At 41.5% G+C, this 22520-nt stretch overlaps 1 protein-coding gene across 3 annotated transcripts; it reads right to left on the bottom strand.

Moving 5' to 3' along the window:
* Window positions 1-482: 482 nt before the first annotated feature.
* ZBTB18 (zinc finger and BTB domain containing 18) lies at window positions 483-9032 on the bottom strand. Of its 3 annotated transcripts, XM_031659957.1 has the most exons (3): window positions 8920-9021; window positions 6513-6596; window positions 483-4168 (listed from the first exon to the last, which is right to left on the bottom strand). In XM_031659957.1, exons 2-3 carry the CDS (start codon window positions 6523-6525, stop codon window positions 2586-2588), a joined length of 1596 nt encoding a protein of 531 aa, XP_031515817.1. In that variant the 5' UTR covers window positions 6526-6596; window positions 8920-9021; the 3' UTR covers window positions 483-2585. The 3 variants fall into 3 exon arrangements, with proteins under 3 accessions (XP_031515817.1, XP_017808820.1, XP_009194529.1); XM_017953331.3 differs by lacking the exon at window positions 6513-6596 and having other exon boundaries at window positions 8920-9032; XM_009196265.4 differs by lacking the exons at window positions 6513-6596; window positions 8920-9021 and adding an exon at window positions 4758-6502.
* Window positions 9033-22520: the final 13488 nt, after the last annotated feature.

Below are 22520 nucleotides of genomic sequence, written 5' to 3'. Positions count from 1 at the left end.
GAACAATTGCATGCCTGCTAATTCAATTGCCTAGAATTCCAGTCATTAGCCAAGCAGTCTTCCAAATTAAAACATCCGGTCTCCTTCAATTTTCCACTTAAACCAGAACACAGGAGAATAGATTTGACCAATCAACTTAGGATAAAATTACACATGAAAAGTGACTTATGGTATATATGGATTAGTAGTTGTACAGTGTATTTTTAAAAATCTATGCTGCCACGTAGTTTCATGATTCATGAGTTTCTAGGGAATTACCTCAACATTCTTGATCTAGATTGTGAAAATGGGTCACATTTTTTAAACGTGCATTTAGTATCTTCTTAAGTGACTAGAATGTCTGCACATTTTCCATTCGAGTGATTTAAGGCATTCTAATAATTTCATTAACTCCGATCACAATTGACATTAAAGATGCCAGCTATGACACATATTTAGAATCTATACACTACATAATCACAATAAAAAATACACACAAGAAATTCTCAGTTCATATAATTTATTGCAGTTAGCACACAGTTTAAAAATTCACCAACACACCAATAGTACAAAACTAAACAGCATTATAAGTTATTCCCCCCTCAGGAAAATAAAACATACTATGATTGTCAAAGCTAGATGTCAGTCTAAGTTTTAGAACAAAGGAAGAATGTGAAACTAAGAAAAGGAAAAAGCAATCACTCACAATGACCACAAAAAGAAAATCCAAAAGAAAGTCCGTTTTCTCACAGACATTGATTGTCTTCTCTAAATTAATAAAAATTATTTTAACATAAACTGTATTTAAAAAAAACTAGAAACTCTTCAAGTAACTAAAGATAATGCTCCAAGGCCATTTTCACAGCTTTTTTTTGTTTGTTTGTTTGCTTTAAATGCCATTACAGCCAAATTAACACACATTTAACCAAATATTTCCAAAACAGTCCAGCAACACACAATGGAGTTTTCCATTCAGTATCTTAAGCACAAAAATAGGCTATGTTTACAGTAGTTAAGGCGATCAAATTTTAAACAAAAGCAATTAAAAAAAAAAAAAAAGGGAAAAACAGCAAACGTTTTCCATGCTACTCCCATAGACCTTATTTGTAAGTGCAAGACAGGAAAACAAACACTGTGCAAAATGCTTTTGCCTTGCGTGCTGGTCATTAAAACCACACGTTAGGCTGCAGCCTCTGCTGCCGCAATCCACATAGTCTACTAACCCCCTTCCCCATGTCAATCAAGGCAGTCCAGTCCTTTCAGCCTGGGGCTTTTTCAGTCCATAGAATCTTTTCATGAGTTGGGGGTGGAGGGTGGGGGGGGGGGGGGAAGGGGGGGGGGGGAAGGAAGAAGGGGAAAAAAAAAAAAAAGGGGGAAAAAAAAAAAAAAAAAAAAAAAAAGAGAGAGAATGACCTATTGTCAACTTGTGCAGTAGTTATTCTAAAAATGCTCAACTGGGTAAATGTGTACACCTAAACTCTGAGCTGGCATGGGTTTTGTGCAATTAGAAGTTTGTTATAAATGCACACTGCACATGCAAATCTTTAAGCCGTTTGTAAACATTTATATTTTCCTTGTTATGTAGCGAAGTTATCAATTTGCAGCTTAAGTTTTTATTCAGCTTAACAGTTTCAACTTAAAGACAGTGGGAAAGTCAATTTAAATTATATAAAATAAAAATAAAAACAGTGCATTTACGTTCTTCATAACACCAGTTTTTTCCCCAAATGGTGCTATTTTTCTAAGGAAATTAAATAATTTTAAACTCACTCATTAAAGTTATACAATGCAAACAAAGACAAAAAATATATTGAAACTCATGCATTTCTGTAGCGTTAATATTTACTTTTCAAGACTCAACTAAGAGCATCAACACAACCTGTCAAGTTCTTTGACACCCCCCCAGCCCATGTAATCAATTACAGTATACAATAACAGTAATTCACATTTTTAAACACACAGTTCAACACTGCTGAAGCTGCAATATCCTTTTTCATCCCAAGCAAACCTTCACAAGACAGTGTCCCAGTGATCCCAGTGTAGTTTCAGCATTTCTCTCACTGGGAACCATCAGAAAACCAGAAGTTGCCACAGAAAGTTTTAAGTCAACTGCTTGTTTAAAAATAGATAATCCAGCATTTCAGAAATTTTCCATTTGGGTCTAAAAGCATTCAGGTTTCCAACAGCCAGAAAAAATTCATGCAATTTGAGACATATAAAGAGGCTAATAAAACTGGAGGGAATTTCTACTGAAAAAAAAAAAATTGTTGGGGGGAAAAAAAGAGCTCAAAAGACAATGCAGTGTTGACAAAATTAAGCCATATGAAAGCATTTTGTGATAGGACGATTCGTTTAAAAGGTTCTTATTGGCTTACTTCCCCTACCCCCTCAAAGGAAAAACACCTCTCTATTCTGACTTGCTCTAAAGTTTCTTTTATCAGAATGCTAAATTAGTGAGATTCTCATGCTATTCTAAAGTGCAAAAACAAGTTAATATCCCAACTTTTTATTTCCAGGAAACAAGACTGCTTTTAGACCGTACCACAACTATATAGAGATCTATTTATATATATGTATATATATATATTATTTATATATATATAAAATTATTTCCAAAGTTCTTGAGAGCTATCTTCTAAGGTCCAGTCTCTGACAGTAGGCAAGCTCAGTGCTTCGCTTTTGACCGACAAGGAGTTCACCAACTCACAGTGGAACTTGCGAATGTGTCTGTACAGGTCCCCGGACTGCGTGAACCTGCGTTCGCACCACTTGCAGGCGTGCGGCTTCTCGCGGGTGTGCACCACGGCGTGGCGGCTCAGGTTGTGCGAGTACTGGAAGCTCTTGCCGCACTGGGTGCATGTGTAGGGCTTCTCCCCCGAGTGAGTCCTCTCGTGGCGCTTGAGGGTGTACATGCAAGAGAAAGTCTTCCCACACAGCGAGCACGTGGGCACGTTGACATCGGCGGCGGGCTTGCTGCGGATGCCGTCCTGCTCGCGGAAGTGTGTGCTCAGGTGGATCTGCAGGATGTGGGGGCTGGGGAAGACCTTGTTGCACAGAGGGCACATGAAGATCTGGCCCGCGGGGCTCAGGATGTTGGAGACGTAGGGGAGCAGACTGCTCTCCATGCCCCCCTCCACCTGGACGCGCTCGCTCTCTGGGGTCATCATCTCATCATCGCTGGCTTTGTCCTCCCGGTCCAGCTCCCTCAAGACCGAGTCCTCCCTCAGAGGAGCCAGATGGGCCGGCTCATACTGTACCCTGTTATTAGTGCTCACACTTTCTTTCACAGTGCTATGTTCCATGTCATAGTCATTAGTGCCAACATCACTCTCATCACAGGAAGCCTCTTTCTCCACCTTCACCTGCACCAGGTTGCTTCTCAGCACGTCCTGTGAAGAGAAATAAGAGCTGTTCAGATTTTCAACTCCTGAAAGGCTGGACTTGACAGACAGGTCCAGCACACAGTCAACATCTGCCGAATCCCTCACGGAGGTGACAGACCTCTGGGACAAAGACTCTGTTGAGCTGCAGGGGCTGGCTACTGTTTTTCCAGCTGCTGTGGCGTGTGGCTCTGCCTCTCCGCCAGCCTGGGGGATGCCTGCGGAGTCTGAGGGCAATCGCATCCACATGTTCCCAGGCTCGGCCGCCAAGTCCCTTTTGCTGGGCAGGATGTTCAATTTTTCATCTTCTCCTTCATCTTCATCACTGGGCAAATCGCCTGCCATGTGGCTGCTGCCATCGGAGAGACTCTCGACTTTGTCCGAACAACTTGAAGCATCTTCTTCCTTTTTGGTGCTGTCTGCCTCCGTGGTAGCTTTCTCTTTCAGCTTCTTTTTGCAGACTTTGACAATGTCATACATGTGGAGATAACTGGCAGCTGCTAGCACGTCTTCAATGGGCAAGTCTTTGAACTGGAGTTTCCCTTCATACATGAATTCAAGCAGGAGAGCGAAAGCGGGGGCTGTAACAATGTCGCTGTTCAGATGAACAATGTCTCTTTTGTCCAGCTGGTCCTTGTAAAAGAGGTGGAAATACATGCTGCATGAAGCCAGTACAGCTCGGTGCGCTCGGAACTGGGCATCTCCCACCAGAACAGTGCAGTCACAAAGAAAACCCTGGTGTCTCTGCTCGCTCAGACACTGCAGCAAATGTCTACTATGGTCTGGAAACTCCATACTGTCTTCATAACCTGGGGAGAGAGGAATTTCTCATTAGAGCCTGGTCAGGAACAACTTTTCAGTGCTCTAGTCCCCATATAAAAAAATTAATTCCGCTTTGGCCGCCGTGGTACATGTCCCTGAATTTCAATCAGGCTTATGACCCAGCACTACCAAATCACACGGACGAGACCTAAACGCGAGAAGGAAAATGTGCACTTTCTCAACTCCTTACCCTCGCCGGACAGCCTCCGACGCATCTCCATCTTCCCTGAACCCAAGCTTTCAAAGCCTTCCTTTAACTACAGTCTCTCACTAAGAATAAGAATTTAGATCTCTTTCAGAAGACATTTAACTAACTCTACTTATCAAATTATGTCCTACAAAACCTACAAAATCGCTTTAATTTCAAAGGAAACAACTCATATAATAAACAAAGAAAGTCCCAAACATACCCTGGAACATACAAGAAAACTTGTTCAACCATCCTTTTCCTTTTATTACTTGTGCTACTTGACTGTACTTAGAAAGCACAGTTTAAACACACACACACACATTTGGCTGATTCAAGAAAAAAAAATGAAATTGCATAATTAGTCCAGAAATTAGCAAACAACTTACTTTTAAAGTCAGAGTGGTACAACAAAAGCCCTGTGTATAAAAACAGATGTTAATGCCTTCAGATTTGCAGGTACAGCACACATGTGCGAGATCAGGAGCTGCACCAGCAGATGGAAAAGATCATCTTTACTATGAACAAATCCAAAGATTTTTCAAAATGAACTGAGAAAAAAATTGTTTTATTTCTTCGTAGAAACTGTACTTTTAGAATATTAGGAACCAGAGGGGCTTTATTTAACTCTGAAAATTCTCATCTAAACTTTGATCCATTGCAAGGCAAAATGAGTTTCCTATTAAAATTAATTCTAACTTTTAAAAATAAAGGCATATAACGCTTAAATAAAACTCAAAAGCTTTACAGGTTCAACTTTTTTTTTTTAAAGCCTTTTTAGAAAAAGAGAAACTTTTTTTCCCCCCCTGGTTCTGCCTTACCTCAGCCAACAGAAAATACTTTGTTTCAATATAATTTGATATAGTTTTGTTTTCCCACTAGCTTCTATTCTTGCAAATATTCATCATTGCCCTGGTTTTCTGATGAGGGAGAGTGAAATGGACGGAGGGGAGAGGCAAAGATGTACAAAGGGTCAGAATTCAACTGCAGTGGGTAAACTCCTGAAAAAGAAAGACCCGACTTCCCCTTTCCTGTGACCAGAAGCGAGGCTCCACACCACCCATCTCAGCAAGTGCATTTTGGGAATAGATACACTTAATTTAATATTCAGAAATGACTTCCCTTCTTCTTCTTCTTCTACACTTTGCCCAAGACAGACTAAAACTTTATCCTAACCCCAAATACATTCTGCAAGATGCCACTGCTAGAATAAACTAAGATTTACAATACAATCACTTTAAGTGCCCCACAGCTAACATCAATCCTAATCCTTGAGAAGGCTAAAAATAAAGATTGGAGGGCAGCTCACAAGGTAGCCGTGATCAAATTAGGAGGCTGAGAGGACAGAGAGGGACGAAGAAGGAAGCTTATAAACATCTGATCCAGCTGACTGTGGCCATATGGCAGCTGCTGCCCAGATAAAGAGATTAAGAATAGAGGAGTGCGATTACAGCTGTCTGGCCAATTCAGGCAGCTCAAATCTACAAGTTCTAAATTAGTCGCTAACACAAAAACTCCTGCAAATAATTATTGTTATGCTGAAATAAAAGATCTCTTAAATATATATTTGAAAGAGAAGTGAGGAAACCAGTCAAACTATTCTCCTGGGGACAAAAGTTTTTTTTTTCTTCTTCTTGAAAACCTTCAGTTTCAAAAGCACTACAGCTGTATGTTTCAGCAGTGCTGTTCAATGTTTTGAAGAATAAAGTTTCACAGTGGAATTAATTACACAACAATCTAGCTTCTTAACTAGAATAATCTTCTCATATAAGTTTGAATGCTGGATTCCAGACAGTTTAGTATTTCCCCACCACCACCATCCCAGTCAAATCTAAATAGCAGTGAACAACAAAAAAGCATTTTAATCCAACGTGATTTCCAAAAGCAGTATTTTAAAGCCTTTCTTAACATTTCAAAACTTGACATATTTCTGTGTATTAAAGTTATTTACTCGCTCAAGTAAAAGGGATAAAAAATTAAAACTAAACAAGCTCAAGACTTTCAACTCCAGTAAGATGTTCATTTAATCCTCAATTTCATATATTATTCCTAAACTGGGTTAGAAAAGTAATGTGATTTTTAAAATTAAATAAACAAAACACCAAAACAGAAATATGCTCAATCTAATCTCTTGCTACTCCTACCTTTAGGACACATAAACTTGATTAAGTCCTTTCCTCTGAGTCCTGCTGGCTCCAGGTCTGTTACATCGGTGGAAAAAAAGCAGACTAAGAGAGACAGATGCAAAGTGGAGATGATGTTAGAGAGGAATGAGATACCTTCTCCACCACAGATCCGCACACACTAACTCCCTGTCTGTGTGTTAGAATAAAAGGCTGAGGGATGGCAGGCTGTCAGCTGCTCTGACATCATGTTCAGATGGAAATGCTACCTCCAGCTGTGCTCCTTTTAATGCCATATGCTACTCCTCTACACTCCTGCCACCAGCTTTTTCTTAGGAGAACTTTTCTCTTCTGTTAGTATAAACAAAATACTTCAAAGTCTTCCTTTTTTTCCAAACTTTCTAACAGAAGAAATTGAAAAACTCAGCATATGGAGTTCTACTGTATTTATGGAATAGCAACACTTCTGTCTTAAGTTGGTGGACTGGCTTACATACTGACAGCACACTCAAGCCACGGTGCTATTCAGGAAATCCAGATTCACTTTTATTTAACTCCAACGTTTAGTTTCTAAGGCAGTTTAGGGATATTTTTAAACCAACCCATTTGACATCTCCAGTCCCATTTCAACATTATTACCGCACTTTTTTTTTCTGCTGAGATAATGGTATACATGTCTCAAATGTTGGCAGACTTCTTCAGAACCATTACTTCGGACTGGTTCACCTTATTATTTCACTCTTATTTAATGACTTATCTACAACTACCTTCTCAGAAAAATTTCCTACACTGCCACAGTCAATGCAAATTTCAATTCTCAGTACCAACAAGCTGAAACTGCACTTTCTGAAAGCCTGGAAAGTACTTCAGTTCAACGAGACCAATTAATAAACTGATACAACCTGCTACAGTCACTTAAAATGAATGCTGCACCTGCATATCTGATCTTTCTGCTCAGAAAAAGCAGAACCTTGCCTTCCCCTTGATCTGTGTCCCTTAACAATCTTTTTTGTGTGTATGGGGGGTGTCACTCTGTAATGTTTAATGATCACAAGAAAATCTTTGTGTGGGGGGAAGCCAGGTCTAGTAAGTTTGAGAACTTTTCAGCCAGAGTTTGTGGGTCTTTTCTAAAAGCTGATGAAACTGTAACGCGACCCGGGCTGGGCTGACCGGTGCCGGGCAGGGTGCTGCGACATCTCTGAATGTCAAATACATCTCCTCAGACTCTTGAGAGGGCGAGGGGTAGAAAAGGAACTGGGGCCTGAGGCGTCAGCGTCCCAGCCCTGGTGATAACCACTTCGTTCCCATTAGAAAGCCGTGGCGGAGAGTTAAATAGTAACAAAACCCGACGACTCTCCTGTCCTTCTCGCTTTCCCAAAGTCACAAACCTAACTTTCTCCAACTTCGCGGTGAGTGACATAATTATGAACGCTTAGTCCAGGAGACATCCTTGGGCGATCAATTTCTTTCCAGCCACACCACCTATTCTCCACAAATGCCCTCGCCCTATTCCAATATATCAGACATTAATCACCCCATTTACCCAGTGGGGTGGGGGGTGAGTGACAGTTTAATGAGTCCCAAGCACCGCAATGGGCCAGCGACTCCCACTCCACAAATCAACCCCTTCACGTCTCGCTACCGCGGATCCATAGAGATTTTGTGAGGTTGGGGTTTTGTTTTTCAGAGAGGTGGGGGCGGGGATGCCGAGTGGGGAAGCAATGCAAATCTTTACGTAGTTCGCCGTGCATAAAACACACGGGGAAAGAGGAAGGTTAAAACCACAGGGAAGGAGGTGGAGGGCGTAGAGCCGGTGCAGCAGGAAAACACCTTCAATAACAGAGGAGAAAACAGAGCCGGGTCACGGCAACAACAAAAGAAAAGTCGTAAGAAGCAGCCAGCGGGAGGAGGGTGGTTGCTACCGCTTCCCCGACGCCGCGACGCGCGAGCCCCCGGGGCCTCCGGGCAACTGCACCAGCCCGGGAGGGCCCCCTCCCCTGCCGGCCCCCTCCCCCGGGCGCCACTGCAGCTGCACCGGTCCCCTTTGAAGTTGCAAGTCCTAAGTGCCACTGCAGCCAGGAGTGCATCCCCTAAGCCCCTCCCCAGCCTTCAAGCTGCCCTCCGGGCACCTGAAAGCCACCCAGCTGCATCAAGGGTCAACCTGTGCCAGAGCACTTGCATTCCTGGGGTGTGAGCCAAGCCTGCACTCCTGCTCTGATCTCGAAGGCAGTGCCTGTCCTGCTGGGCCTCCCAGTTGCATGCTGCCCCTGCTGCCCCAACAGCTCCCACCAAACCAACTCCACTTCAGGCGTTCTGCCCAGCCCCGGCCTGCCCTCCAAATGCTGCCCATGGGGCCGCACAGCCCCCTGCCCTGCCGGGTGCTGATCAGCGGAGGGGCGCCAACAGCCAGCCGGGCGCCGGGACTCACACGGAGCGGCCCTAAGTCACCGCGTCCCCGCCGCCGCCGCGTCCTCCGCCTCCTCCTCCTCCTCCTCCCGGCCGCCGCCGCCGCCGCCGCCGGACTTGGTGGGCTTCCTCCGGCTCTTGCCCCCCTCCCTCCCGGCCCCCCCGCCCCCCAATCCCGGCTCCGTCGCCCGCTCCCCCCCGCCCCTCCCTCCCGCCCACCCCCGCTGGCAGCCGGAGGAGCGCGGCGGAGCGAAGAGGGCCCCACTCTCAACGGCTCCCCATGGCAGCAGCCCAGCGGCGGCCGCAGCCTGCCAGACACAGCGAGGGAGCGAGCGAGGGAGCGAGCGCGGAGCCGCCGGGCAGGGTGGGGGGGCGGGGGCGGGGGGGCGGGCGCGGGGGAGGGGGAAGGGAGGGGGCGGGAGGACGCACCACGCACGCACGCGGCGGCGCCGGCCAGATGTTCCCCCCACCCTCAGTCCGCCCCTCTCCTTCCCCTGCCTCCCTCCCTCCGGGCGTTGGGCTTCTGCGATTGACCGAAAGCGGCTGGACCGGCGCTCCCCGCCCGCCCCCAGCCCTCAGACTCCTCCAATGGGAGGGCGGCTCTTCGGGAAGGCGGAGGGGGTGGCGGGCAGTCGTCGGACTGACAGGGGTGCCCAGCCAATGGGGGTGGCGAGCCGGAGCTGCCCTCCCGCGCGTGCCAATCGCAGGCAGCAACTGTTGGGGTGGGCGGGGCTCGGGCGGGCGGGGGCCCGGAGCGAAGAGGCGCGGGGCGGAGTCCTCGGGCGCAGCGGCGGTGGCAGCAGCGGCGCCCCTCTGGGTGACTTGGCCGTGAGAAAGTGAAAGGAGCCCGCAGGCGGCGGCGACAGCTGCGCTGGGAGGGGCTTGTTTCCAGGCTCAGAGGCCCCGCGCACTCTGGGGGTGCGGAGCGAGCTTTTCGGTGTGCACCGTGACAACCACAAACACACTTTTAAACGTAGTGGGGCTTGGTTGCTGCGAGTTACGCAGGTATCCTGGAGAGGCAGGGCACCCGGGGACACGGATGACTCGAGGCCCTCTTCGGGTGTCTCTCTCTGCTCCCTCCCGTGGGGGTGACGACGCCCGGGTCCTCGCCTGCCCGTGCGCAGGGGAGCGGGACCGAGGAGCGCTCTCCCTCCGTCCTGCGGCGTCCCGCGCCCAGGTGCACATCGGGGAGCTGGGGACGTGAGCAACTCAGGCAGTTTCTGGGAGTCGTTCTTACGTCATCATGTCACGGGCAGAACAGGGCAGAGCGCCTGCCTTTCTCGCAAAACCCTCCTGTCCGTTGTGTACTTACACTGTTACAAGTAAAGACTTCCCCAACTGACCAAATTTTAGAGCATTACAGTAAAATTGGTACTTGCAGATGCCTCAGCTTGATTCCTTAATTGATATGTATCTAGCCACAACTTTAAACTGCCGAGGGACGATGTAAGACTGCTGTGTCGCTTTTCTTTCCTTCAAATAAACTTTGCTCGGTACCTGTTCTTGGCAATTAAACTGCGTTAACCACAGCCACAAAGACGTGGAAATGTCTGCCGTGAAGAAATTGGAAATCGTGTTGAGGCAAGAATTACAAGTAAAAAGTTGAATAACAGGTGGTGGGGGAGGGGGAATGGCTGAAGAATATAGAAAAACAAAACAAAACAAAACAAAAACCCAACTTCATAGAGAGGAAATCAGTTCACTAGTAATTGTCTAATGAAATGTGTTTAGTCTTTGCTAACAGAACCCAGACTGGCAAGCCTGTTGCTAACCAACTTGCCAGGAGACCTTTCAACTGGGCAAAATGTGCTTTCACTTTGTTCCAGGTCAAATGGGTAAAGTAGCTTGAAAGTATTGTGTGGGCAAATCAGACATGTTGAATTGCTAATGAAGTAAAAACAGGAGCAGACAGAATTCCTGGAACTGAAATAGCTTTGGGATATCTTGTTAGAAACAGTAGTGATGTGTCTACTTTTTTCTCAACCCTCTACGCCCTCATGATTCATCACTGAGGTCAAGGATATCCTATGAGAACTAGAGTTTTTGTATTCCATGAAGGCTATTGTTGTATCTGTGCTGTCGATGAATTCTAGGTCTTTTCAGTCTAGCGGTAGAAGGCCCAATTTCAGTCTGACCTGTTTCAAGGTAGGGAATAAATGTTATTCAAGAATGAAATATACAGGCACACAAAATGAGCTGTGAAAAGTGCATGTTTCACCAACAAATTCAGGGAAAAAGAAATGTTTGCATTATCAAAGCTGTTTCTCATCTACTAAAAGTTAAAATTAAGGAGAGTGACAGATCTCCAGATGAGTAGACATAAAGTAATTGATAGTGTCAGGATATTAAACAATTCATGAAAATATTAGGACACTCAGATTATCTCCAAAAAGCTTAGAAACTCAGCTCTACTGCATCTAAAGCCAAGGCATAGCTGTAACAAAATGTTTTATAGAATGTACCTACAAGTGGAATAACAGCCCCAAAGATGTGCAGGAGGAGACATTGCTACATCAAAAACTAACCTGTGTGTGTGTGTGTGTGCACTGTGTTTCCCTAACAGTCATTACTAGAATCCATTTTGGGAACTGAGCAGTGTGGCCAGGAAATATAGATTAAATGGATATTTAAGGAAGCAAGTCTGTTGCCCCTCAATTGCTACAACCATTTTATACAGAGTCCCTTAGTGTGACTGTCTTTTATGCCCTTTTTTTCATATTTAAATAAATTGTTTTACTCTCTTTGTTTTAAACTGTCTTATAAACTTATCGTACAAATGATACTTTTAATCCTTTGGAAAGTTATCACCATGAAAATTGTAAATAAAAGTAGGCTGGTATCACAGGAGTCGTAGTACAGAATGGGTACTATTTTTATTTAATGCCCATTGGAACCATGGAAGGTAATAAGTCAAAGTCTAAATATCCCCTCAAGTAAGCACCTCAAAGTAGGGTGTTTACCACGATATAACAGGCTTAGCAAATTACCATGACACAAAGCTGCTTGACAGAGTTTGTCATTTTTTTGTTTGTTTGTTTTTTAGCTAATAATCTATACTTCTCTCCCGCCCCCCACAGTGGGGGGAGAAAAGGGCAAAAAGTATACATTCTAAGCTCTTGGCAAAAGATACCATACTTTCTCTCGGGAGGAATCCAGTCCTGTACGGTTCCAGTTAATCCATTCTAGGTGTCCTGAAATTAAGAGTGATACAAATGAATCCTCCTTGCCAGGGAACAAGTTTTATGTGCTAATAACATATTCGTTTCAACTAATAACAATTTAATAGTATAAAATGTTGATGGATCAAATAAAATTTGATGAGCAACTCCATAAAATGAAGGTCTGACTTTTAAGTGTGAACCACAGCTCAAATCTCTGAAAAACCTCAGTGTTTTTATTACACTTTATGCAATAGGTCACATTGAAAAAGTTATCTTGGAAACTAGTTTTTGGATATTGATGTTTTATAAATGTATTTCCTATAGGAATGGAATTTTTCTTTAAAAATTAGGGAGGCAAACAATAGTAAAATAGCAAGTATTTGAAGGTATTATATTGATAATATAATAACTATAAAATCTAATAAAATATAAGTAGAGGTCAAACTGATTTTGAACCTAGAGAGGAAAAAGACACTAAACTGGAAAGTTTGTTCAAGCTTCTGTTAAGCCCACTCATTTTCAAGATCAGAGCATACATGAAATTCTATGAACTTATTTAGATTTTTTCTCTCTGTGTCTGTCTCTCTTCTGGCATGTAGAAATGAACAGGTTGATATGGTCTAAAGGGAAAAGGAAACCCTGAAACGCAGTTGAGACAGTGATTTTAAAAAAGTAAATGAACAAACCAGAACACACATCACAACAATAAAGTGGACAGGGAGCATGTTTTATATAGCATCTTTCTTAAAATACGTATTTTATGCATTTATAATTCTCTATAATATATTCTAATCTTATCTATAAAATATATTTATAATTCTGCAAAGCACATTCTATGTCAAATCGTTCCCTGGGTTATAAATTCTATGATACTTGAATCTATTTATTAAATTCCTAAACTGTGGTAAGCCCTAAATTGGAGATAATTCAGCCTGATTCTCAGCCCTGGAGACAGAAATAATGTTATAAACTCTTGATGAAAAGTCCTTAGCAGGTTTGCAGCAGGCATTGGTGGTATACCAATGAAAGCAGAATGAACCTACACCAGTGATTCAAACCTGCTGAGGCTTAAGGACAGAGAGGAGCAAAGGATATAGTCTCCCTAAAACTCTTTTTCCTGTGTAGCCAGTTTTTTGGTGCTTACTGTAAATCAGTGCTTTCACAGCATAATGGCTGAAGGAGGCCAATAGTTCAAGCTTGGTTGGGACTAAGACAGGCCACTTCAAATAATTTAGGAAAAATCAAGGAGGTATTTCAGTAACCACCCAACTCACAACCCTCTTTTCATTCTCTCTCTCTCCCCTCTATCTCCTCCAGTCTCCCCATAAAATACATTATACCTTACAACATATGGAAGAAAAACATGCACACAATGATGCCTTTCCTAGTTAACTTTGTGCTATAAATATATTCATCATTCACTTTGTATATAATCCCAGGCCACTTTTGAACCCCAGGCTGGCTGGCTTCCTTGCTACACAGAATGCCTTTGTGTCATTCACTGGTGGGAGTTCAATCAGTTAAAAATTATTTAAAGGCTATCCCAAACAAAACAAATTTCGAAAGGCAAGTCTACCATCCTTAAAAATCACATGCCTTCAAATACCACATGTTGGAGTTAATCTGTGGTGTCGAAGGCTGCATTGCTTTGGATCATTAAAAGATGCACTCATTTCATCTGTGGGCTTTTTAAGATTTACCATTTAAAACAACCCAACTAAATGTGTGACTTCCAGATGAGTAAATTCTATTGAAGAAGGATTTAATATGAACCTTTGATATTCAGAACCTCTTCTTCAATAATGGAAGTCTTCAGGGGTATCAATTGTGCTAAAATGTTGTACAATATTAGTAAATAGAAGTTGTTTTGTTCAAAATGAGAGGATAAAACTTCTAAATATTTGAATGCTAATACTCTCACTTGTATTAAGTTGCTTAAATTGGAGTCTGTAGAAATTCAGGTTGCAAATGAACTTAGAAAAGGTGAAATGAACAGAACAAGAGAGGTTACCAGATAATATTGATGCCTCACACCTACTGTGTGTTAGCTGCTGTGCTTCAGACCCAAAGACACAAACAGCATGTCTGTCTGCATTCTCCTCCAGGCAGAGATTTTTCCTTCCCTTTTGTGCTTGCTTCACTCTTGAAGGCAGCACCTTCTTGGATTTAAACCAGCAGAAAGGAAAATGATAAATCTAGAAGTTATTTACTAAGAACTTAGTATATGTTAAGGAAACTGCATTATCATGGTTCTTGTTAAATTTCTACCATGTGCTAGGTGCCAACAATACATAAAATAGTATCATTCCCTCTTATATCTTCATTATGTATATATAAATGTCATTGTGAATCCACTGGACAAAGATGAGATTTCATTTTTCTTTCAGTGACTAATATGTTGCTGATGCCTAATAAGTTTTTACCAATCCTAACTACTGTAATAAGATAAAATTGTCTTAATACAACTCTTTGGTTATAAAGAAATTCTATAAATTTAACACAAAAGTCTTGATACGTACCAAATTCAAACTATTCCCGGTAATAAGAGTAGGCAGAAGGTTAAATCTCACTCCAGAAATTTACTTCGCCCTTAGCAATAACATGCAACTCAGGAAGTTACTTCTCTTACAAAGAACTAGCATTTATGCCTAAGACTAAAATGATTATTTTTGAAGTACCCATTTTACAATGCAAATGTGTATCTAAATTAAACTCAGTAAAAATAAGCATTTTAAATTGAAGCTGCAGTAATAGCTTTATGGGAGACAATAGGAAAAGTGGTTCTTGAATATGAACTCAGAGAACACACATTTCACATTCCTTCTAGGGGCCTGGAAGCTTTCTTTGTTCTCTGTCTCTGTACATAAATGCATTGTCACATGGTTTAACTGAAAACCCATTGCTCTGAAGTCACTTTATACAACTGAGGCTGCTCAGCAAGGTCATGGCAAAAAAAAAAAAAAAAATTGGGGTTCAAAAAAAGAAACCGGACTCACAACTGGTCTGCAACGCCATGCCGTACCTTAGCACTTGGGATATGGGACAGATGCAGGAACACAGGCTCACTAAAACAGACGGGGACAAGAGACTGCGTGACAGAGACACATGCACAATAGGGCATTTTAGACAGAGACAAATGACAGAGTAGAGCAATATATGGGACAAGAGCTTTACAGGGACGGGAGGGCTGTGAAGAATGGCGAGAAAATGGTGACAGTACAGAAGAAGGAAAATGGAAGAAGGGGAAAGAGAAGGACAGATCCCAGTGGGAAGTGATCTACGGTAGAGGCCATGGTGGTGGCGATGGTGCTGGCAGAGTTGGTGGTGGCAGCAGCAAGGTAAATAAAGCAGAGATGTGAATACTTCTTCCTGGCTCTGCTGATGTATGGCACTATTTTTTGTCTTGCAAATTATTCTTAAATAATACTTCATGAAATAGCTGGCCCCAAAGTAAAGAAGACTAGAATATACTCAGTTGATTTTGCCAAGAGATCACTTGATAAAAGAATAAAGAATTTTTAAAAAATAATGTAGGCTGTACTCAGCATTTAACTCTTTCCAGACATGAGGTTGCTACAATCAAGGCAAGGTGTGTGTGTGTGGGGTGTGTGTGTGTGTGTGTGTACTCACATGCACACTCATATACCTAAGTCACTAGTTTGGCTGGTTTTTCTGGTAAGATTGGCTTAATATGAACTAGATTTTTCTTAATAGAGATAAGAATTTCATAGCACATTCATTGCGTAGTTTTAGGTTGACCTTATAGGGAAATTGTAGGTATGTGTTGACATTTCATTGAGTAATTTGAATTATATGTTAACCTAACTAATCACATTTCAGAAATAAATTCATTCCTTTAACAGCCACTGAATCCTTATCATGCGTCAGGCCTGGTTGGAATTACACCAGCCTCTGTACAAAACATCTGGCCTGGCTCATCACCAGATGCATGAACTAGCATTGGAAGGAAGCACTCTTGAACTACTTTGATCAAGTGAACCAGGAAAATTCCCATTGTCAAAGATACCCACTCTGTTTTTTTGTTTTTTGTTTTTTTTTGTTTTTTTTGTTTTTGAAAAGGAGTCTTGCTCAGTTGCCCAGGCTGGAGTGCCCTGGCCCAATCTCGGCTCACTGCAAGCTCCACCTCCCTGGTTCACGTCATTCTCCTGCCTCAGGCTCCCAAGTAGCTGAGACTACAGGCGCCCGCCACCACGCCCGGCTATTTTGTTTGTATTTTTTTAGTAGAGACGGGGTTTCACTGTGTTAGCCAGGATGGTCTCGATCTCCTGACCTCGTGATCTGCCTGCCTCGGCCTCCCAAACTGCTGGGATGATATGCGTGAGCCACCGTGCCCGGCCTCTGTTTTTTGTTTCCTATCTTCCTTGGTGGGATGTAAGCTCCCTCAGGATGGGGACTCTTTCTATGATAATATCCTTAGCACCTAGAATGGTGCTTGGCACATAATAAGCATTCAAGAAATTTTCTAGGAAGGGAGGGAGGGAGGGAGAGAACAGAAGGAAGGAAGGGAGAGGGCAGCAGAGAAGGAAAAGAGAAGGGAAGGAGGGGAGAAGGGAAGGGAGATAGTGAAAAGAAATAACTTACACCTTTGTTTTTTCCAAGGCTAGCGGGAATAGCAATGCTTTACATGTTGAATTACTCCCTTTAAACTTGGGATGAAGGAGAGCTTATTATGTAGACTACCAGAAAAGCATATATTTACTTTTTTGGGGTGCACTCTGACCCAACCTACAAATATCCCCAGATGGATATGGTAGAGACTTTACTCCTGGGAGAAGCACAGCAATTCTTTAGGATATAGAAGAGGTTTTTCATCCTTGAGGCATTTTAGAGGTGAGTTATTCCTCAAACATCACTTATAGGCATAAGATGTGTTGTTATTTTCATTACTTGGAGGAGAATGTTGAAATGGAATGGCTAAGTGACTTGTCCAAGTCCCCAAATTAAGATTGGTGAGTTGCAGAGCTAGTTCATCAACAATTCACTAAGTCATTTTTCTTCAGATATTTAGGCCACTCTGAAATCAAAAGAAAAAACTCTATTGTTTTTAAACAAATTAGAATCTGCCATGCTTTGAAAACGCACAGTCATTTGGGTGTTTATCCTTGAGGATGCATCCATGATCTCCATCGAACCACATAAACGAGCTAAAAATATAATGAAAGGAATTATTCCTGACTTTTCAAGTGCAGCCTCAACTGCAGACATATGCTATTGGTGGATATAAATGAAGATACCTCCAAGCAAGAAATGTTTTCCCTTTCTGTAGGTCCTATTAAGACAGTAGGGTCCTAATAGCAGTACATTTGGTGCACAGGAATCGATAAAATTATATATTTGGGTGCATCCGGTGACTATGAGAGATAAAAGATTATATTTTCATTTGCATGGTTTGCTGGGTTTTATTTGGCAGATATAATAACACAGGCTATGCAGAACCCATAAAACAAAGTGAGAACAGCAGCTCACTTGGTGGCAGAATGTAATGGTTGTAGCTAAAGGGCTTACATAATTCATCTCAAACCCTTATGCCTGTATTTATTGTTGTTTAAATGAAAATTAAACTCTTACGGCCATAAGGAGGGATCTGGTCAGACATTTGATTGAGATCCCTTCTTCTTACATGGCTTCTGAGATGATCAGTCTGTGACATTTACAAACAGCTACAGAAATATTCTAGAATGAACATACTTTACCTAAGCACGCTAGGATGTCATTCTTCAAATCCTGCTTTCCTAAACAACTCTAAAACTCCCACAGAATGAGAGTGAGTGGAGAGAGAGGCCCCGTTTGTTATTCTGTCTTGGAATTTCTAGTTCAACTCAGGGCAGTTGTAAGCTATGGTTAAGAGTTAATGTTTAGTATCAGATAACATTTGATATAATACTTTAGCAGGAGGTGGGGGCTGGAGGAACAATACAAAGGAATGACTGAGGCATGTGATATTGGCCCAGACCATTTCACACGAGTATAATGTCTTTTAGTATTATTTAAAGTATTCGTATTATATCAGATTGCTAAAAGAATATTTTTAAGGACATGATTTTTTTATCACTTTATTCTTATGTTAAAAGAGTGGAAATTTTGACTCTCAATTGTGCATACTCTAGACTATGGATTTTGCTTTTTGGGGGGAGGAATTTTTTGTTTTAGAGAATCAGACTTGAAATATAGTTTGTTAAAGAGAAATCTGTACTGTATTATTAAACACACATCTGGATAAGGTTTTAAAATATCAATGATTATCACATCAATTTAGAGAAAATGGAATGATGTGGCTTAAAACAGTTGTGTAAAATATCATTGCATTTTTATTTTCTGCAGATCTCATGGAGGTAACTAACGGATATAATATTAATATATAAACATATAATAATTAAAATTAACATTAATGCTAGATACAAAAGTTTAGTATTATGGGGCTATTGGAATATTTGTCATTAAATTAGTCTTAAAAGCTATAAATTAACTCTTAATCATTTTTTAAAATGACCAGCATACCCTCTCTATAGTAGTTAAATAGGTATGAAAATAAATAAATACATATGCCCTAAATTTTATCCGCCATGAGCAAGTACACGTGGGCTATTTTGGAAACTGGGTTATCTCTTTTGATTTTAGAACTTCTTCATTATTTTTAGGTAAATCAATATGGATATTAAAGTGATTAGCTCAAACTTTCCAAATTTGAAAATTTTATGCCATTCAGGTTATTACTGTATACATACATGAACCAATTTTGGAAGGAAAGAGAAATACAACAAGAAAGTTATTTTAAACCATAATTCAATGCAAGTAAATAACTCATTTTCTAAATAATGAGATAATTGACAGAATTCATTCTGCTTTGGTAGTGAGCTCAAGCAGTTTGTGTGCATGAAAAAGTGAGAAAGAAAGCGTGAGAAAGAGAGAGAGAGGAAGCAAAGCTTTAATTGAATATTCCTCAAGTTTAATAGGAATAAACTACAAGCAAAAAAAAAAAAAATCAAAGAACATTAAAAAACAAATAGAATACTGTATGTTTTCACTTGAAACAAAAGTGTTCTTCTCATATATTATAGTCTTGCATATTTATTCTGTTCAGGAAGATGTTTCTTTGCTAACTCATATTCATCTTTCAATCAGCTGGTTTGATGGCCTTCCAGAGGCTGCAGGGAAGATCTGACAAGTGGAAAGAAAATAAAGGCAAGTAAACCCTGATGAAGAGAATTTCAGAAAGAGAGAAAAGAAAAGATCCAAAGGGTTGGGGGGAAGAATGGAGGAAACCAAATAAGATTAGACAACGTTTTAGAAATAAAACAATTATACTAGTTTTCAGTTCATTTTCCCCCACGCATATTTTTTTAATTGGAAATATGTTCTATTATTTTAACTTTTTAAAAAATCTGCCTTCACTAAACTAAAAGCAAGGGACCTAATACGTGGTAAAGATGAATATTCAGTGGCTAAAATCTTGATAGCCAGAGGAGGCTGTGCTACTGGCTGTCCCTCCACGAAGAAGTCTGTGGACTTCTGAAGCAAGAGAGTACCAAGAGAACAAATACTTGTTTTCTTTCAAAGACAAGCCAGCATGAGGAAGCATCGCTTTCAGAATTGCATATTATCTTATCAAGGCAACTAGATGGTAGTTTGGTCAGAGTGAATATCCAGCTTCTATTATGCTGAATGAGGGAATGGAATGATTTTTGTTTCACCCCCACCTTCAAGCTACGTACCTCCAAAGCTCACCTCCAGCCCAAATGTTTTTCTTTATGTTTTTTACTTTTGAGTTCTTAAAGCGTGTTGTTATTATTATTTATTTTTAGTGTTGCAATCTCCAGCAGTCCTTATTTTCACTCAAAATTACAATACAGGGGACTATGGCCAATGCTATGCAGATGGCCAAATAGATAATAAAGACTCAGTTCATGAATAATATCCACTCAGAAAGAGGACAAAAGCAACAGGAAAAAAGAGCCCAAATTGGACAAAATGTGCGTGCTATATTTAAAAAAAACACACGCGATCATTGTCAGAGATCATTAAGGGTGCCCTGTAGTTTTAATTATATGCCAGTGGCACCAATTTGATGTGACTGTTTGCTCTTATAGTCAATAAAAAAAGTCATAACTGCCATCAAATTTAAATTTAATTTATTTTCTACACAGCCTTTTCTGTTTTCCTTGTTTTTTTTTTTTTTCTTTTATAACATGAACACTTTTTTGTTAAAAAATGTGTGAAAGATTAATTTGTAGAATGAGGGTGCACAGCACAGGACAGATGGAGCGGGTGGGACATGACAGTTTTCGTCTGTGGCATCATTTTGTTGTTGCTATTGCAAGTGAGCAAAATAAAGCTACTGCTACCGCGATCATTTCTTCTGGGGCCCCTCAGAGAAGGTGTGTGGCGTTTCCCTCATGCTGGGCCCTGCTGTTTGGGGACGCAGCCACCCTCTACCCTCCACAGCCAGCCGACTTATGAACACTGTTCATAAGCCCAAGAGCACTCTAATTGTAAAATTGCATTTCTATAGAATCGTACCCGACTTTTGTATAAAGCAGAACGAACACACTTTTTCTTGGTAAGCTGACTCTGTTGAAATGAATTAATGATCTATTCTCTCTGAGATCCTGTAATGTAAACCCAAACGCATGAAACTCTAGATGCAGAAAATAATTAATTTTTTTTTTTTTTGGCACAAGACAAATATTCTCACATTCAAGGGGATTTTTAAAAAATTTATTAAAAACGACGACGTGCAAGTTTCAATTTTTTGCCTTGGAACAGCCCTAATTTACACATAAGTATTGTAGGAGTTTGCTATTGTAAAGGTTCTTATTGAAGAATAAAGCAATTACCACAGAAAATCACTGTCATATGGCACACACAGACATTCCGAGAAAAAGTAAAACTTTGAGAAGAAGGAAAAGGGGAATTCAGGACAGCATGTGGGAGGGAAGATGGGAGTTCTTTTTATGCACAAAGAGATCCATTAACAATATCTTTATCAGTTTCCTTCTTCCTTGTTAACTGAACCAACTTCCAGTGCCCAGAATATGCGAACGTGATTGCAAATAAATGACTGGGGTGGCAGGGGGATGAGTGAGTGCACATGAAAATGGCTGGTGGTTAATTCATGGGAAGACACGATTTGCCCGGGAAAGAAAAAAAAACCCGAAAAAACCTTTGCCTCAAACTACTGCATCTTTCATAGTGAGGCAAGGTGGTCTGCAACAGTATGTCAGCAGCCACGAACCCCTACGATTCTTAATTCTTCTGCAGTCACGAGCCCGCCTCAGCCTGGAGATCAGTGGGTTCTTGTGGATAGGGTATTCGATATTCCAGTCATTTTATATGATCACGTTATTTTCCTAACCAGACTGCAGGCCTTCCCAGAGAGGGATTGTGTCTGAGCAGAGCACGCTGTACAAAGTGGTGCTCCCCAAATGTGTGTGGCTGGCAAAGCTTCTCTGTGGGGAGCCTGGATACCGACCGTCAGGGGCCATGCTGATGATCTGAATCATGGCGTCGTGATTCGAATCGTGGGCTTTGGGGGCAGACCATCTGCAGTTGGCGTCAGGCTGCCCCTAGCTATGTAACTGTACTTTAACTTAGGCAAGGCTTAGTTTCCACTTCTGTAAAAACAGGGATGACGATGATAGCGTGCACTTTAATGATAGGGTTAGTGGGAGATTAAGAGATAGTCCTTTGTAAAGCATTTAGACTGTGTAAGATGTAAACCATGTAGCCCTAGTTTTCTAGAGGTCACTTTTTGGACGCTTCCAACACCTGATCGCTGAGGGTACTGAAAATCCTAAATCTTTGGTTTGAAACATGCCATATGCTGTTATATTAGGGGTGTGGTAGCATGGCCAAATACGATGTTGGAGTGTATCCGGACAGGTGGGTGGGGAATGAGAGAAGATGCAATTTTAAAACAAAATAATATAATATGACATGGGGGCAGGGCATTGTCCTTGATGTTGTAGAAAATAGGGAGGAAATTTGGTGTATATATTATGTGCCCGTGAAATAGAGTACACAGGAAACGTGATAAAGAACGGTATGTACCACACATCCAATGTAAAGACAGTTTATCTGTTTCATATTTATTCTACCAGGATGTCTCCACAATTCTATAAAGTAGTAGGCACTATAGAAATCAAGGTATAGCAAGTTCTTGCCATTCACTCAAACACATGCACTGGCATAAACAGACTCAGAATAGGGAATATCCATCCCTAAATCCAATAGGATGAGCATAATACTTGCCGTGCTTACATTGAAACAGTAGCAGAGCGTGTTATACTGACACATACATGTAATTACTTACGGCCATGAATCACTTAGTGACAGGTGTATGTGCTGAGAAATGCATCCTTAGGCAATTTTGTCATCGTATAAACATCATAGACTGCACTCACACAGATCCAGATGCAATCGCCTACTACACACCTAGGCTATC

Source organism: Papio anubis, chromosome 1 (genome assembly GCF_008728515.1).
Source record: "Papio anubis isolate 15944 chromosome 1, Panubis1.0, whole genome shotgun sequence".
NCBI lineage: Eukaryota > Metazoa > Chordata > Mammalia > Primates > Cercopithecidae > Papio > Papio anubis.
This window is presented reverse-complemented; position numbering and strand designations above follow the sequence as displayed.